The sequence below is a fragment of the Podarcis tiliguerta genome, assembly GCF_965153285.1.
Source record: "Podarcis tiliguerta genome assembly, chromosome: 6".
In the NCBI taxonomy this organism is placed as follows: Eukaryota; Metazoa; Chordata; class Lepidosauria; order Squamata; family Lacertidae; genus Podarcis; species Podarcis tiliguerta.
This window is the reverse complement of record NC_139539.1, coordinates 23,422,977-23,438,230: the sequence shown is the minus strand read 5'-3', so window position 1 is coordinate 23,438,230 and position 15,254 is coordinate 23,422,977. Positions and strand designations below refer to the sequence as shown.

The window sequence follows — 15,254 nt, the reverse complement described above, 5'->3', positions numbered from 1 at the left end:
GACAAACCATAGTTAAAAACCAATTGTAGTTTGTCCTGCTTTGGACATCATGACAAACTGCAGCAAATGCTTGCAGTCTCCTCATGGCTGTGGTGCAAGAGGGAAGAGGAAGGGAGAAGGCAGAACCCCAGTGCCCATGCACATAATGCTAAACCATGATTTAGCATTATGAGCAAACCAGCTCTTTACCAACAAGTTTATATTCTGATCATTTAATATTAGACAAATTATTCTTTAAGGGAAACATGGCATTTGCATTTCTTTTTTTCAAGAGTAATATTTATATATATTTTAATTGGATGTTTATCCACCCTGTGATTATGTGATTACATACCATATAAGCAGCATCCGCATGATGTTGGAATGTATCACGTGCGCAGAAGCCTGTGTGATACCTGGGCTGAAATGGGAGCACCCACAGATGCAGCACCACCCATGTCAGTCAAAGTGGCTCTCTTGAGTTGGTGGCTTGACAGCTCTTGAGAAAGCTGTGCGCTTGAGTGTAACTGCAACATTCTGAAATAAGAATGAACCTTAATATTACCGACCAGATAATTAAAACCAGGGAGAACTTCCTAAAATACCAGGATCCTGCTGCCTTCTCCTTTCTCACTTTTGTTCAATTATTGAAAGAAATGCAGTAACTGAGTGGCCTGCATGGTATCGATGCTTTCTTCTTCTGTTGTCAGTGATGCTGAGCTGAGTGGCCAAGTACAATCTGACCCTGGCAGCTTCTCTTCTGAGCACCTGCATGGTGGTGGTGCTACTACTGTTGACAACAGCGCAGATAATCTCTCGGAGCCTTCAGAAAGCAGCCAGGTGCCTCACATGCTGCTGTCTGTCTGTGGAGGTCTTGGGGATGATGGGGAATTATCTCATGGTACGTCTGAAGGAGAGGGAATAATTCTAGTGTGTGGTGCCTCACAAGGCCTTCAGGCACATCTTTGTGCTCACTAAGGCCTCCTGCCAATCATAACAGATTGGTTTGGACTTTTTGTTCCTTGGTTGACTGGGGGGGGGGGGTGTTTGATGCTGCCCGGTTTTTGGTTTGGAGGGGGGAGCACTGTCTGCCACACACTACTGTTCTTGTTCCTAGGAGAGAGTGGTGACTGCAGGAGGCAGGGGTGGCACACTCTGTTTCTGCATGGTACATACCCACCTTCCTTGCAGCTGGTTATGCAGAACCCAGCTGAGGCTAAAAAAAAGAAAACCCTGCTTCAAGCTGCTGGGAAAGTGAAATTGAATGGCAGGCCAGCTGGTGGTCTACACACCATAGTGGATTTGCCCTATGACTCCTTGCCAGGCTGTGTCTTAAGATGGAAATATGCTTGTGTGGAACGAGAGCCCTAGTAAAGGGGAATTTGGGGAAACATATCTACACTACAAAGGGACGCGGGTGGCGCAGTGGGTTAAACCACAGAGCCTAGGACTTGTTGATCAGAAGGTCGGCGGTTCAAATCCCCACGACGGGGTGAGCTCCCGTTGCTCGGTCCCTGCTCCTGCCAACGTAGCAGTTCGAAAGCACGTCGGAGTGCAAGTAGATAAATAGGTATCACTCTGGTGGGAAGGTAAACGGCGTTTCCGTGCACTGCTCTGGTTCGCCAGAAGCGGCTTAGTCATGCTGGCCACATGACCCGGAAGCTGTATGCCGGGTCCCTTGGCCATTAAAGCGAGACCGACCCCAGAGTCGGTCACGATTGGACCTAATGGTCAGGGGTCCCTTTACCTTTACCTTTATCTACACTACAAACCTTATTAGGTCTAAGTGTCTGTCCTCCCCAGGGAACTGTATTTTGCAGGATTCTTTGCGGGAAACCATGGCAGGATAACTGTCATAACAGCAACAAAAGTTTGGGCAGCAGTGGCCGGTGTGGTGGGGAAAAGCCCCCCTCCTGACACTGTCAGCACTGCAGCTTACCTGAAGGGGCTGGGGAGGGGGCAGCACAATCGGGATTGTACAAGTGCACCGTTTGGAGTGCCAGATTGGCTTCACGGGTGTATCTCCATCCTCAGTGCTGTCCTGGCCCAGCACTGTCTCAGTAAACTGCAGTGATGCTGGAGTTGAGGGGGTGGCTCCACCCTACCGCTGGCAAGGGGGAGCTGCTCCTTGTTTATCATGATCCTCTAGTTAGCAGCCACCACTAGCTTTGCAAGTTGCTGGAGGGTTGCTGGCCAACTGGCATGTATTTCTCTCTCCCTTCCATTTCTAGCTGAGAAGTTCATGAAGCACATAGTTTCCTACCAAGAGTTTTTGGAGAACCCAGCAATACTCGAGGACCCAAATTTGGTGATCCAGATCCACAAGAAGTTAGTAGAAAGAGCACTTTCTGCTCTGCTCCCCCCCCCCATAACCGCTTTACGTGTGCAAACATGCATGCATTCACCAGCTTCCATTATGTGAGCCTAGTGAAATTATTGGCTATTCCTAGAAATCTGCCTCCCACTACCCACATCCATCAAAGATGAAGGTGGGACTTTCATTCCTCTCTTATTCTGCTATGTGTGCTGTGTTCTGTCTGCGCTGAAAATACTCCCTGTGCAATCTAAAGTTTGCTGACATGTATGAAGTCCCACAGCCCTTCATTATAAGCTCGCTGTCACTGACAACAGTAAAAATAAGGTGTGCTGGGCTTGGCTTGTTGTGCATGTGCGGATGGCTGCAATTATGGGGTAGAATTCATGTTGTACTGTCCAGAGGAAAACCTTACCAATATGCCATTTTTAGAGTTGTATTGGGCAGTGCACACCAGATTTCACCTTTCTATATGTTGTGGAAGTATAACAGTTTGGATACCCCATGAGGTGTCAGTGAGCCCAGGTGTGTGTGTGTAGGAGTGTTCTGAATGCATGCCTTTTCATGCTGCATCCTCACTGGCACATCCATATCTCAATGCTTTGCTACCACATGAATGCGGCTATAGGCAGAGTGAAATTTCTTCCCCTCTCTTTGCTTGCAGATATTATAACTGGGCAGTTGCAGCCCCTATGCTCCTCTCCCTACAAGCTTTCCAAAAGGAACTTCCCAAGGTAAGTAGTCTAAACAAAGTTGGAGAACTGAAAGGCCTTACTTAAGCTCATAGGTCTCAAAACTCAAAGAATGCTTTGGCACAGACGTTTAGTATCTGAAGACAGCCAGCTCTAGATGGAAAGGAGCAAGTGTATAGCATGGGGTTATTCCTGGACCCATCATTGTCACAGGCCACAGTGGCTATGAGTACCAATTTCTGACTTTGGTTGGTTTACAGGCCTTTTAAAAGCCTTTATTTCCACTTCACCTTGATAGCTGGAGTCTTGACACAGCAGAGGTTTTCTTACCTCCTGCATTCCCGATCACTGACAAGCTGCTACCTGTATTCTAGAGCAAGAATTTCTAAGCTGAATTTGACATGTCCTGTCTCTATATGCAAGGACATTCTCTTTGGCTAAATGTCATCTTCTCACCCCACAAAACTTCAGTAAACCTTTGTAGCACATCATAATTCTCTGCACTTCTGGTCTGGAAGACAAGCTGGTGCTAGTTCTGTGCCAGCACTTGTTGATCAGCTGTTCATTCTGGCGGCTCTCTGCCTGCTTGGTCATACTACTTCTCCTGGGATAGTAATTGTTGCTCTGTGTGGGGAATAGGGGTCTTCTTTCCGCTCCCTTAGCAAACTGAAGCTCCCATGATTCTTTGTGGACAATTGTGACTATTTCAAAGTGGAATAATACTACTTTAAATGTGCAATGCGGATGGGGCCTAAGCATTTGATACTGGCTGCTCTGGAATCTAGGGCATATCCTCATCAATTGACTCATCAATTGCTGTTTTTAATTAAGGTAGTAAGAACATCCTGTCATGGTATGTGGATGATCTCATTTGGGGTTGAACCTAATTCACCACTCGTTCTCTCTTCATGTTATCAGAGTACTGTTGACAGGCTCATGAAGGAAAAGATGCCCAAGAAGGGAGGCAGGTGGTGGTTTTCCTGGCGGCGAAGAGAACTTTCACACGAGGAGGTACTTTGTGCACCATGATTCTATGAAGTTATGCTGCAAGAAGGAAACGTTGCTCTGGGGCATTGCAACATTTTGGACTGAACTTCTGTAGGCAACTGATCTGGAGCTGAACTTCAACTTGGGATTAGCTAACATGAATGTGAAAGTGGAACATTTTGCCTTTGGATAAAATTCTAACATTTACTCAAGCACAGGGAAAAGGTGTGATACAGTCTCTTCAGTGCTGCAGAGGTAGATTTGGAGGAGGCAGAGGTCACATTCACACCTTACATTTAAAGTGCTGATATGCCACTTTAATCAGGTTTGGCTCCCCCCTGACCAAATAATTCTGGTAATTTGCGGTCTCCACTGGCCATTATTTCCTCAGGCTCCTGCTTCTCAGGTCAACGTCCTTTAGTCACCCTGTCTCTTCACCAGGTTCACTAGCATTCCTTCCTCCCCCCCCAAAAAAAATAGCACACAGCACCTCCTGACTCGAGCCCTGTGAGACATCAGTGGATAAATAAAATGTCTGTGTCATTACAACGTCAAAATACCAGATACAAAGGCCTAGCTTCCCCACAACATGATAGCTTAGCTGCTAGAATTGCAAACATCCTCCGGCAGAGGAGGGCTGACTCTGAATCCAATATGATTCTGTCTACCAGAAATAAATAGGCAAACTGTTGTCACCTTTTCACTTTCACCTTTCTGCATTATTAAAAAGTGCTAAGGGCCCATTTTCAGACTTGTTCCTTCCATATGTGTTGGGGATGCTGTGTTAAAGTGCTCTTTGCATACCCAAGCTCACATGGCCATACTTGGTTGGGTGATCCTCCTCCCACTGATTCCTCAGCATTAAAATTAGGATTATTGCCTATGAAAATGTGCCACGTTGTGAACACTATAGGGGACCTGTGCTCCTTTAAATTCCTCTTTAAGGCTGTTGAGAATCCAGCAACAGCTTGAGGTTCACAAGTTCCTTCACCCCTGAGGAAAGAATATTTTCTTAGGTATATTTGTCTGTGCTTGGAGATGCCATTGCACCTGCTTCTTTGTGGTGTGCCTGAGACCTTGGTTTTCTTCTTGAACTGTTGCTTAAAGAAGATTAGTGATTTCCAATCTCTTGTGTCCACAGCATGAATCCAGTGCACAGAAATCTAGGAGAGCAAATTCCTCATTGCGGAGGTAAGATGTCAGCATGCCCTGAGGTGAAGCAATGTTCAGGATACCAAAGGACAAAGTTACTGGTTTTGTTTTTTTGCTTTTTAAAAGTTATAATGAGGAAACCATATTTATTTTTAAATCTTGCAAAACCCTCAATCCCTGTCTCAATTGGGCCACATACGCCTGTGTTGTCTGCATCTCCTGACAGCAATTTTCCAGGGTTTCAGACAAAGAGCCTTTCCCAGCCTTACTTGTAAATTCTGGGAATTGAAACTGGGATCTTCTGTAAGCAGATGCTGCATCATTGAGCTACAAACATCCCTTCCCTTCCCTATCATTGTTTAACATGGAACCTTGCCTGACAATGGTTCTATGAAATGCTTCTGCTCTTGGTTTCTCCTCCCTTCAGGAAGATTGCTGTGTTTTCTAGACCCAAGTGTATTCTGGATGTTGTATTATAGCCTCTGGAGAGTAATGCTTAAGAACGTAAGAAGGGCCTGCTGGATCAGGCCAATAGCCCATAGCAAAAGCCCAGGCCAATAGCAATGGATTCAAACTACAAGAAAGAAGATTCCACCTAAACATTAGGAAGAACCTCCTGACAGTAAGAGCTGTTCGACAGTGGAATTTGCTGCCAAGGAGTGTGGTGGAGTCTCCTTCTTTGGAGGTCTTTAAGCAGAGGCTTGACAACCATATGTCAGGAGTGCTCTGATGGTGTTTCCTGCTTGGCAGGGGGTTGGACTCGATGGCCCTTGTGGTCTATTCCAACTCTATGATTCTAGCTCAGTATCCTGTTCTCAAAGTGGAAAACTCACAAAGCAAGACCCAAACACAACAGCACTCTCCCCTCCTGTGGCTTCTAGCAACTGGTATTTGGAATCATCACTGCCTCTGACCACGGAGGCAGAGGTCATTGATCGCATCACCCTCCATGAATTTTGTCACACTTTTTTACGTAGCATCTACTACTTAACATCTAGGCAAGTCTATGTTTGCTGGTAACTGCTTAGGACAGGAATGAGAACTCTTTGCCCTCCAGATGTTGCTAGAGTTTACTATCTATGGGAGTTGATTATCCATGACCATTTGCAGTGCTGGCTGGGACTGGTGGGAACTGGAAACCCAGCACCTTCTAGAAGGCCACAAGTGGCTTAGGTGATGACCTTGACTCATTTCAGATTCCTCAGAATTATGTAGAGTAACATCTCTCTTTTCCCTCAAATAGTGAATAGCCATTTTCCCACTCTTTGGGATTTGGCTGCTATTCTTGATCTTTGCCCCATTTTCACTCTTGAATTCTCATTCTGCTTCTTTGTACTGCAGAAGAGATGATGGTTCATCCAGTGATGACGACTCTATATCCTCAGGCCGAGGGGAGAGACCCGTACCAGATGCTCTCACGCAGAAGTTTCTTCCAACCTACAAGAAATCCCTAAGGCTCTCTTCAGATCAAATTGTACGTACTTTTAAGGGGTTCTTTCCCCCCTTGCTGCCTTTTGTATGTGACTTCTTTGCTTTGAGAGATGGGCCTCCAAACAGGCTTGCCTCTCTGGAATTTCTGGATGGTCCTTCCCAATTACAGCTCAAACCCCTTAACTATGAGTTAGATCCCAATGGCTTTTGGATGTTAAGGGCCTAACTACACATCACATTAATGGTGTAAGATCAGCAGCTCTAGTTTTTTTAAAAAATTAAATACAGTGCTATGTCAGGTTACATACGCTTCAGGTTACAGACTCTGCTAGCCCAGAAATATTACCTTGGGTTAAGAACTTTGCTTCAGGATGAGAACAGAAATTGTGCTCCGGCAGCACGGCAGCAGCAGGAGGCCCCATTACCTAAAGTGGTGCTTCAGGTTAAGAACAGTTTCAGGTTAAGTAGGGACCTCCGGAATGAATTAAGTACTTAACCCGAGGTACCACTGTACTAGGCTGAAGTTATGAGTGATTGTCATTGGAACTGCAGCATGTGAGGACAATAAATTTAAAGCCTTCTCTGTTCCCCACTATCTTGGTAAGGAGATGGCAATCTTGGCAGCACATGGCAATCACCTTTAGAAAAAAACTCCCATTATCATTGCAAGCTGGAGGAGGAGGAGAGTACAGAGGGTGAAGAAAGAGCTATGAGTAGAGGAGGGCACTTTCCCCAGCCTTTGGACCCCTGGGAAACTCAACAAACCTGCTGTATCTGGAACTTGGTGTGGAGAGTGCAGTTGAATGAGACACAGCAGTGGACAGGCTGAGGACATACTATCCACCTTGGGACAGCCCGTGAAAAGCTAGTCTAGACTGAGAGACTACGGTGATGTCTGCTGTTACTAGGAACATTTCTTGTTATGAGACATTTGTGGGAGGTCTGAAAGTTTGTTTGGACCTGGAGGAAGAACCTGGAGGCTGAGAGGGAGGGTATATCAGAAGGAAAATGAACTAATACTGATATATATAAACATTTTTATATAATAATACATTATTTATACCCTGCCCATCTGGCTGGGTTTCCCCAGCCACTCTGGGCGGCTTCCAACAAAAGATTAAAAATACATTAAATCATCAGTCATTAAAAACTTCCCTAAACAGGGCTGCTTTCAGATGTCTTCTAAAAGTCAGATAGTTGTTTATTTCCTTGACAACTGAGGGAGGGCATTCCACAGGGCAGGCACCACTATCGAGAGGGCCCTCTGCTTGGTTCCCTGTAACCTCATGTATTTTTGTAATATTTTTGTTTATGTTGTCTGTGGTTGCTTCAGTTTTCTATAAGTCACTTAGAGATATAGAGGTATAAGAATGGTGTAGATCATACTTCATCATTGCCACCAATTGAACCCCTTTCCCCCTGACTGTTTTTTTAAATAAAATAATAATAATAATAATCCACTATGTGATGGCTAATCTACACTAACAGCAATGGACAGATGCTGAACATGGTGTGTGTGTTTTTTGGTTTTTTTAAAAAATTCTCTCTTTACTGTAGAAAAGTCTGAACCTGAGAGATGGTGTCAATGAGGTAATGTTCAGCGTGACCACTCAGTACCAGGGCACATGTCGTTGTGAAGCCAACATCTATCTATGGAACTGGGATGACAAGGTGGTGATCTCTGACATTGATGGAACTATCACCAGGTAAGTCCCTTTGGCATCACTCCCATTAACATTGAACATGGTGCCACCATGCCAGCAGGATTGGAGGCAAAATGGGGCCACTGAGAAACAAAAGTGTCAACATGCACTGGGAAACAAAAACAAAGTACTGAAATGGGCAGTGAAAGTTCCCACCCCCAAATAACCTAATGAGGACTGTACAGGCTCACATGTTTCCAGCAGCCATGGAATGTTAAGTATCAGTTGGAAAAGAAAAATGGAAAACTAGTGGAAGGTGGGTGGTGGATTGCTTGGGCCTTTTATAGCTAATGCTTTCCTGGAGGATGGCATGGCTAAGTGCCGGACTGAAACTCTAAACAGAAGCTCTTCCCTTAGGAAATGAGGAAGCTCTGTAACAATTTGTTGCCAATCCCACATAACAACATGTAACGGTCACCAGATTTTCACTATAAGGTAGACCCTGAACCATGAGCCATGAGCTACACTGCAAGGAGTTCATAGTTGTTTTATATGCATATGTGTTTCTCATTATTCCTCTTCCCATTAGGTCTGATGCTCTAGGGCATATATTGCCACACCTTGGGAAAGACTGGACCCACCAAGGCATTGCAAAGCTCTTTCACAAAATCCACTTGTAAGTTGTAGCTACTTTGTAGTCTATCTTTGGTGGTAAACTTGTCCCTTAGGTGAGAGCAGGGTCTACTTACGGGCTTCGCCAAATTAAAGTGCCAAGTATGTAAAATCACTGGAGAGTAGGATATACTTTTTTATTCAGATATGTTTTGCAATTGCTCAGCATATCAAATTCTGCAAGTTAGGAAAAAATGTTATTTTCTTCTTTTCCTCTTGCTCAGTTGGTTAAAGAGGTTTTATACTTCTTGACAACTCATCTCCTAGGAAGTGATTTTTTGAAAAGCCATTCTCCTTTCAACAATGTCTGTTTTCGAGAGCCAGTGTGGTGTAGTGGTTAAGAGCGGTAGTCTCATAATCCGGGGAACCGGGTTCGCGTCTCCGCTCCTCCACATGCAGCTGCTGGGTGACCTTGGGCTAGTCACACTTCTCTGAAGTCTCTCAGCCTCACTCACCTCACAGAGTATTGTTGTGGGGGAGGAAGGGAAAGGAGAATGTTAGCTGCTTTGAGACTCCTTAACTCCAAACTCTTCTTTTTCTTCTTTCTGCTGGTACTATTTTCCTATGTCCCTACTATTGTTTTCATATATTCTTTTGTTTATATCCCACTTTCTTTCAATATGACAAGGGCAATGAAACAGCAGCAGAATGGGAGAGGGGTGACAATGACTTTTGAAAGGCAAATGTTATTGGCACTAGAGGGTTCTTTGAGAAATATTTCAGTGCTCCAAACTACAGCCTCGCTTTACTCTAAGAGTAAGGAATGGATGTGAGTAATTAAAGTCAAGCCATTGAAACTGGAGGTGGAGACTAAAATCACTTTCATTCATACCATACCTCCCAAAGAATCTTGGGAACTGTAGTTTGTAAAGGGTGCTGAGAGCTGCTGGGAGGACCTTAGCAAACTACAGCTCCCAGAGTTCTTTGGGAGAAGCCATGACTGTTAAAGTGGTATAAAAGTGTTTATATGGTGTGGATGAGACCCAAAGGGTCTGGACATTACGCAGATATTTTCCTTGTATTAATTATACCTTCGTTCCAGGAATGGATACAAGTTTCTCTACTGTTCAGCCAGATCCATTGGCATGGCACATATCACCAAAGGATACCTGACATGCGTCAATGACCAGGGCTGTGTTCTCCCAAAAGGTCCCATACTGTTGGCACCCAGCAGTCTCATCTCAGCCTTCCATAGGTAAGTTCCGTTTTCCATCCTTCACCATGTGTTGATGCGACACAGCTTGTTTGCTTTATGCAGCTGGACTTTGGTGTTTCACCATTTTCTACTTGATTTGTCTTCTCCAATGTAGAGAAGGACAGGCAGCTAATTAAGCACATGGGGATATATTTGGGAAACATTTTATGCATTGGAATGTGTTTTTTTAATGCATGGAATATGAGACTCAACCAACAAAGATACAAATGATCTTTAGCATGCGTGCTCTCTCTCTCTCTCTCTCTCTCTCTCTCTCTCTCTCTCTCTCACACACACACACACACACACACACACACACATTGCAACTGAAAACCAAGTTAAAGAGAAAAGAAAGTGTTAACAATACAGAATTCTTTTTTGCAATAAAACAATTATCCATACATACCAACACTCAGATAATAAATCCTTAATAAGCCACAAAGGTCTCCCCTTTACATTTAATATCATGTGCATGAAATATGAGAGAAAACATCTTTCAAGGGAGAGGATTTCCAAAAGTATCCAAACTGTAAATGTGCAATTTGTTTTGTTGTTGTTTAGTTGTTTAGTCATGTCCGACTCTTTGTGACTCCATGGACTAGAGCATGCCAGGCACTCCTGTCTTGCAATTTGTTTTGTAAGGTGTTAAAATGCATGGCCTTCATTTAACTAATGTTTTACCCATACTTACAAGTGTCTTGAACTGAAGAACTTTTACTTGTTCCCAAAATAACTGTTGGCAGCCACTGATTTATTGGGAGAAAATGCGGAGCAATTGTGTATGTAGGCTAAAGCCTAGTCAGTCTGACCTCCCCTCCCCCTTTGGTTTTGTTTCTTAGATTCTGTTATGCAATGGGTACATCAGCTACTGCCAGCCTGACACCTTCCAGCTGTTACGAGCTACAGTGCTGACTTGGGCAGATGAGACCTGCAGTCCAAAATTTCTAGAGGGTGCCAGGCTGTAGAAAGCTGGTGTCAATTCTTCTTCTTTTCTCTTACATTCTTACCTTATTTGGCCAGGGGATGGGCGGGAGCAGCACCCCGCCGTGGTACTAAGAAGCTAAGTTACAGGGAACCAGGCAGAGAGCCTTCTCAGTAGTGGCACCCTCCCTGTGGAACGCCCTCCCACCCGATGTCAAAGAGAACAACAACTACCAGACTTTTAGAAGACATCTGAAGGCAGCCCTGTTTAGGGAAGCTTTTAATGTTTGATGTATTACAGTATTTTAATATTTTTTTGGAAGCTGCCCAGGGTGGCTGGGGAAGCCCAGCCAGATGGGCGGGGTATAAATAATAATAAATAATAATAATAATAATAATAATAATAATAATAATAATAATGTACTAATGAAATGTCTGCCCACCATTGTTACAGGGAAGTGATTGAGAAGAAGCCAGAGGTCTTCAAAATTGCTTGTTTGACTGACATCCGGAACCTCTTTGGCTGCAATAAGCAGCCTTTCCACGCTGCTTTTGGGAACAGACCAAATGTGAGTGGGGGTCACCTAGTGTGTGAAGGGGGCGGGGGTCTTTCTTGTGGGGAATTCCTGCCTTGCCATGACCTTGGTCTTTCTCTATTTCCTCCTGAGCAGGATGTCCATGCCTACAAAGAAGTGGCGTTACCAGAAACTCGTATATTCACTGTGAACCCCAAGGGGGAATTGACACAGGAGCACATAAAAATCCACAAGTCAACGTAAGCTTTCAAATTTATCCAGACATTTCCTGCATTGAATTTGAAGTTCTTTGCAAGACTGTAGACATGGTGCTTTTAACGTTGTTGTTATGTTTATATCCTGCCTTTCCTCAAGTGAATTTAAGGTGGCATCAGTGGCGTAGCATGGGGGGTGCAGGGGGGGCCGGCCGCACCGGGCGCAACATCTGGGGGGGCGCGCTCGCACTCGCAGCTCTCTGCCCCTACCTGGCTCACTCTCTCTCTCTCACTGCAGTGCTGGCTGTGCAAATCCGATCCGAGCCGCCAAGTCGCCGCCCACTGTGGAGGGGGTGGGGGGGTGCCAGGCATGCGGTGCGGTGCGGAGAGAGAGCGAGGGACTATCTGGGGGAGGGACAGTGCAGCGGGGGGCGCAAATTACTTGCCTTGCCCCGGGTTAGGGGGCGCAAATTACTTGCCTTGCCCCGGGTGCTGACAACCCACGCAACGCCACTGGGTGGCATACATGGTTTTCCACATTAATATCCTTGAAACAACTCCGTGAAATAGGTTAAACTAAGAGAGGGTGGCTGCCCTTTGGTTGCCTGAAGAGCTTCATGATGGAGTGGAAATTTGAGCCTTGGTTCCCCAGGTCCCAATCTGACATGCTACTCACTATACCACACCAGTATGCATGAAAAAATCCAGGAAAAGCAAACTCTGCAGCCAGAACAGCAGTTTCCCCTCCTGCCCCAGTAACATTTAAATGCCACATGGTACAGTGTGATGTTTGGGTTTTCTTCCCTTGATCAACAGCAGTCATTGATGGGGGAGGGTGACAGTGGAAGCTTGCAATGTCATTGCGTCACCTGGTGAGCACTACTAAAAGTAATAGGTGGATGAAAGAACTTGCCACTGAAAATGGCACCCCCAGTGTGGATGTAATGTCTGCTCCCACCCTTTTGCTTGTCCTGATCCCCAGCTGGTAGTGTGACAGCTTGTTTCTACCTGCCCTGTATGTGGATAAAACTCTGTGTGTTGCCTTACTGAAATTCAAGAGAGATGTGTGCTTCCAGGGCAGTGGGTGAGAGTGCAAGGAAGGAGGCTTGCTGTCTTTAATCCTTTATATTCTATTTTTTTCTAGATATGACCGACTGAGTGAGGTGGTAGAGCTCCTGTTTCCACCTATTGGCAAGGATGTGAGCATTTCATTGGCTTCCCCAGAATTCAGCCAGTTCTCTTACTGGAGACCTCCATTGGCCACTGTTGACTTTGAAGGTTTTGCCTTGTGATGCAGAGCCAACAACATTCCAAAGCATCTTTCACTGTTGGTCCTCTAGTATGACGGACAGGCAGCAGACACCTCTTGTAGCATCTTTCCCACAATGTGCAATACTTGAGCATTCAGATAGCAGGGAGAGGGGGGACACCCAGGACTCCATTTCCCATTTGTGTGGGGCGAGGGGGATACATTTGCCAACCCAGGCAAATGCATTTTACCTGCAACCTTGTAACCTAGGTGCATTTAGGAGTTGGTGATAGTGGGTTTGACTGAATATTAATAATGGCTGGTAGTCTCCCCCCTCCCGTTTCTGCCTGATGACTTGCATAGTTGATGGCTGCAGAAACCACAAGCTTTGGATGGAAGAACAGGAGAAGAATACTCACCTAATGGACATTTAGGAGCTCCGGCCTGTTGGGATAATGAATTCCTCTGGCTTTGTCATATAGTTCTTCTCTGGATTGTGGTCAGTATTCAGTAATGGCATCAATATGTGCCTGGACACTAAGTGCCTTAATGATGTTTGATGGGGTGGTCTGTCTGTCTGAGTCTCGCTGTGTGTCCCTCCCTCCCCCAAAGAGCTGAAGGTGCTAATTTTGCTACTTCTACTGCCATCTCGGTTCTCAGGTATTGATTTTAGCATTTCAAAAAATTAGCAAATCCGGTTTGATCAGCGATGAAAGTCAGACAGAAACAATGACAACTCAGCTACTATGAGCCCCATATTTTAACTGGTTATAATAATACCTGAAGTACTGGGTGGGGTTGTTCTCATACCGCAAGGTGTTTGTAGCACATGGGGTTTTTTGTTTCGTCGTTGTTGTTGCTGGGTGTGTTTTGTATGGGAAGGCACCATAGATGTATGATGATGCATTCCTCCACTCCCACCCCAAAATAATGTGCATTTTAAAGTACTTGGATTAGCAGTTGGGAGGGGAAAGGTGGAAGGAAGCACATAAGGATAGATGATGAAGAAGTGGAGTAGTAGTCAAGTCACTCTGGGGCACTTTGGAGTTCTGCGGGCTCCCCTCCCTCCTGAACATTGCTGTGAAGATAGTCTCTAACCTTAGGCACCAATTCTTGTTCTACCTCACCTTTACGTACCTCCTTTTGTGAAACTAGATGGTACTTCAATGCACAAAGAGGTAGATTAGACTATAGCTACTATAAGTTGGAGCCAAAGGACTCTACTTTGCAGATGCAGCAATAAAGTTTTTTTGCATGTCTGAAACATCTTGTGCATCTCTCGTGGTTTCCATCAAATCTGTGTTTCCACCCAACTAGGAGGGAGGGACTCCAATCTTGGGCACATCCAGTGAGAAACATCGGATGGGAAAGGCCTCTGCCCCCAAGATACACTACACAGAGCCACTGCCTATCTGAATCAGTGTTACTCTGCTGGATGAACCAATACTCTGACTTTATTATAAAATATTTTCCTGGGTCCATATTTAAAACTATTCAGTTTGCCGCCACCAGTGTCTTTCCATTTGCTGCTGTCCCAAGCAATAGATTTCCAGTTCTTAGTTGCAACTTTATCCTCCTTCGAAATAGTTTCTATCACCATAACAGGAGCCACCCAGAGTGTTGTGAGCTGCCCAGAGTGGCTGAGACAACCCAGTCACATGGGCAGCATTTTATTTATTTATTTACTTACTTACTTACTTACTTACAGGGAAGTGGGGGACCTTTGGCCCTCTAGATGTGGGACAATTGGTGTTGCCCTCCCATAATCAATGGGATTGAATGGCAAAGCTCATCAACTTCAGGGGCACCTGGCCCCCTAAAATATTTTATTGGGTAGGTGAAGGGACCTTGGCTCCTAGGAGTTCTCAGTGTGCCAATAGGAGCCAACTCCCACCATCCCTGGCCATTGGTCATTGTAGATAGGGCTGCTGGGAGCTGGAGTTTATCAATGTCTGGGGGAGCCTTGGCTTCCGCATTTATAGGGCCAACATATCTTAAAACCAGATTACGTCCAGCATGGATTATTTGGTTTGAAATTTTCCCTAGGAGAAAGAGCAAAAGGTAGGTGTGTGTGTGTGTGTGTGTGTGTGTCCATATTGGTGGCAGGTGTAGCAGCCCATCAATGGCCTCACTATTTAATTCATTGCCAGTGTCATGTGAAAAGAATGTGCTAGGTTTCCACCTCTCTTAGCCTTAAAACTCCAGATGCTTTCATAATAAGCAGCTGCTACCTACCCAGCTTAAAGACATAGCCCTGTCCTTGATCACAAAATCCTAGCATATTTGGAG

General features: G+C 45.1%; 1 protein-coding gene across 4 annotated transcripts in view; it reads left to right on the top strand.

The window, feature by feature from the left end:
- LPIN3 (lipin 3) overlaps window positions 1-14,229 on the top strand; it is a 34,570-nt gene extending 20,341 nt beyond the window's left edge. For 3 of the 4 annotated variants that reach the window (XM_083446833.1, XM_083446834.1, XM_083446835.1), the window contains exons 9-20: window positions 690-880; window positions 2,211-2,307; window positions 2,958-3,027; window positions 3,904-3,996; window positions 5,114-5,163; window positions 6,466-6,598; window positions 8,113-8,261; window positions 8,788-8,874; window positions 9,913-10,065; window positions 11,441-11,555; window positions 11,658-11,761; window positions 12,861-14,229. In XM_083446833.1, the coding sequence (XP_083302959.1) occupies window positions 690-880; window positions 2,211-2,307; window positions 2,958-3,027; window positions 3,904-3,996; window positions 5,114-5,163; window positions 6,466-6,598; window positions 8,113-8,261; window positions 8,788-8,874; window positions 9,913-10,065; window positions 11,441-11,555; window positions 11,658-11,761; window positions 12,861-13,008 (1,390 nt within the window). In that variant the 3' untranslated portion in view covers window positions 13,009-14,229. The remainder of the gene's footprint in view (window positions 1-689; window positions 881-2,210; window positions 2,308-2,957; window positions 3,028-3,903; window positions 3,997-5,113; window positions 5,164-6,465; window positions 6,599-8,112; window positions 8,262-8,787; window positions 8,875-9,912; window positions 10,066-11,440; window positions 11,556-11,657; window positions 11,762-12,860) is intronic. The other variant, XM_083446836.1, reaches the window with a different exon arrangement.
- The last annotated feature ends 1,025 nt before the right edge of the window (window positions 14,230-15,254 follow it).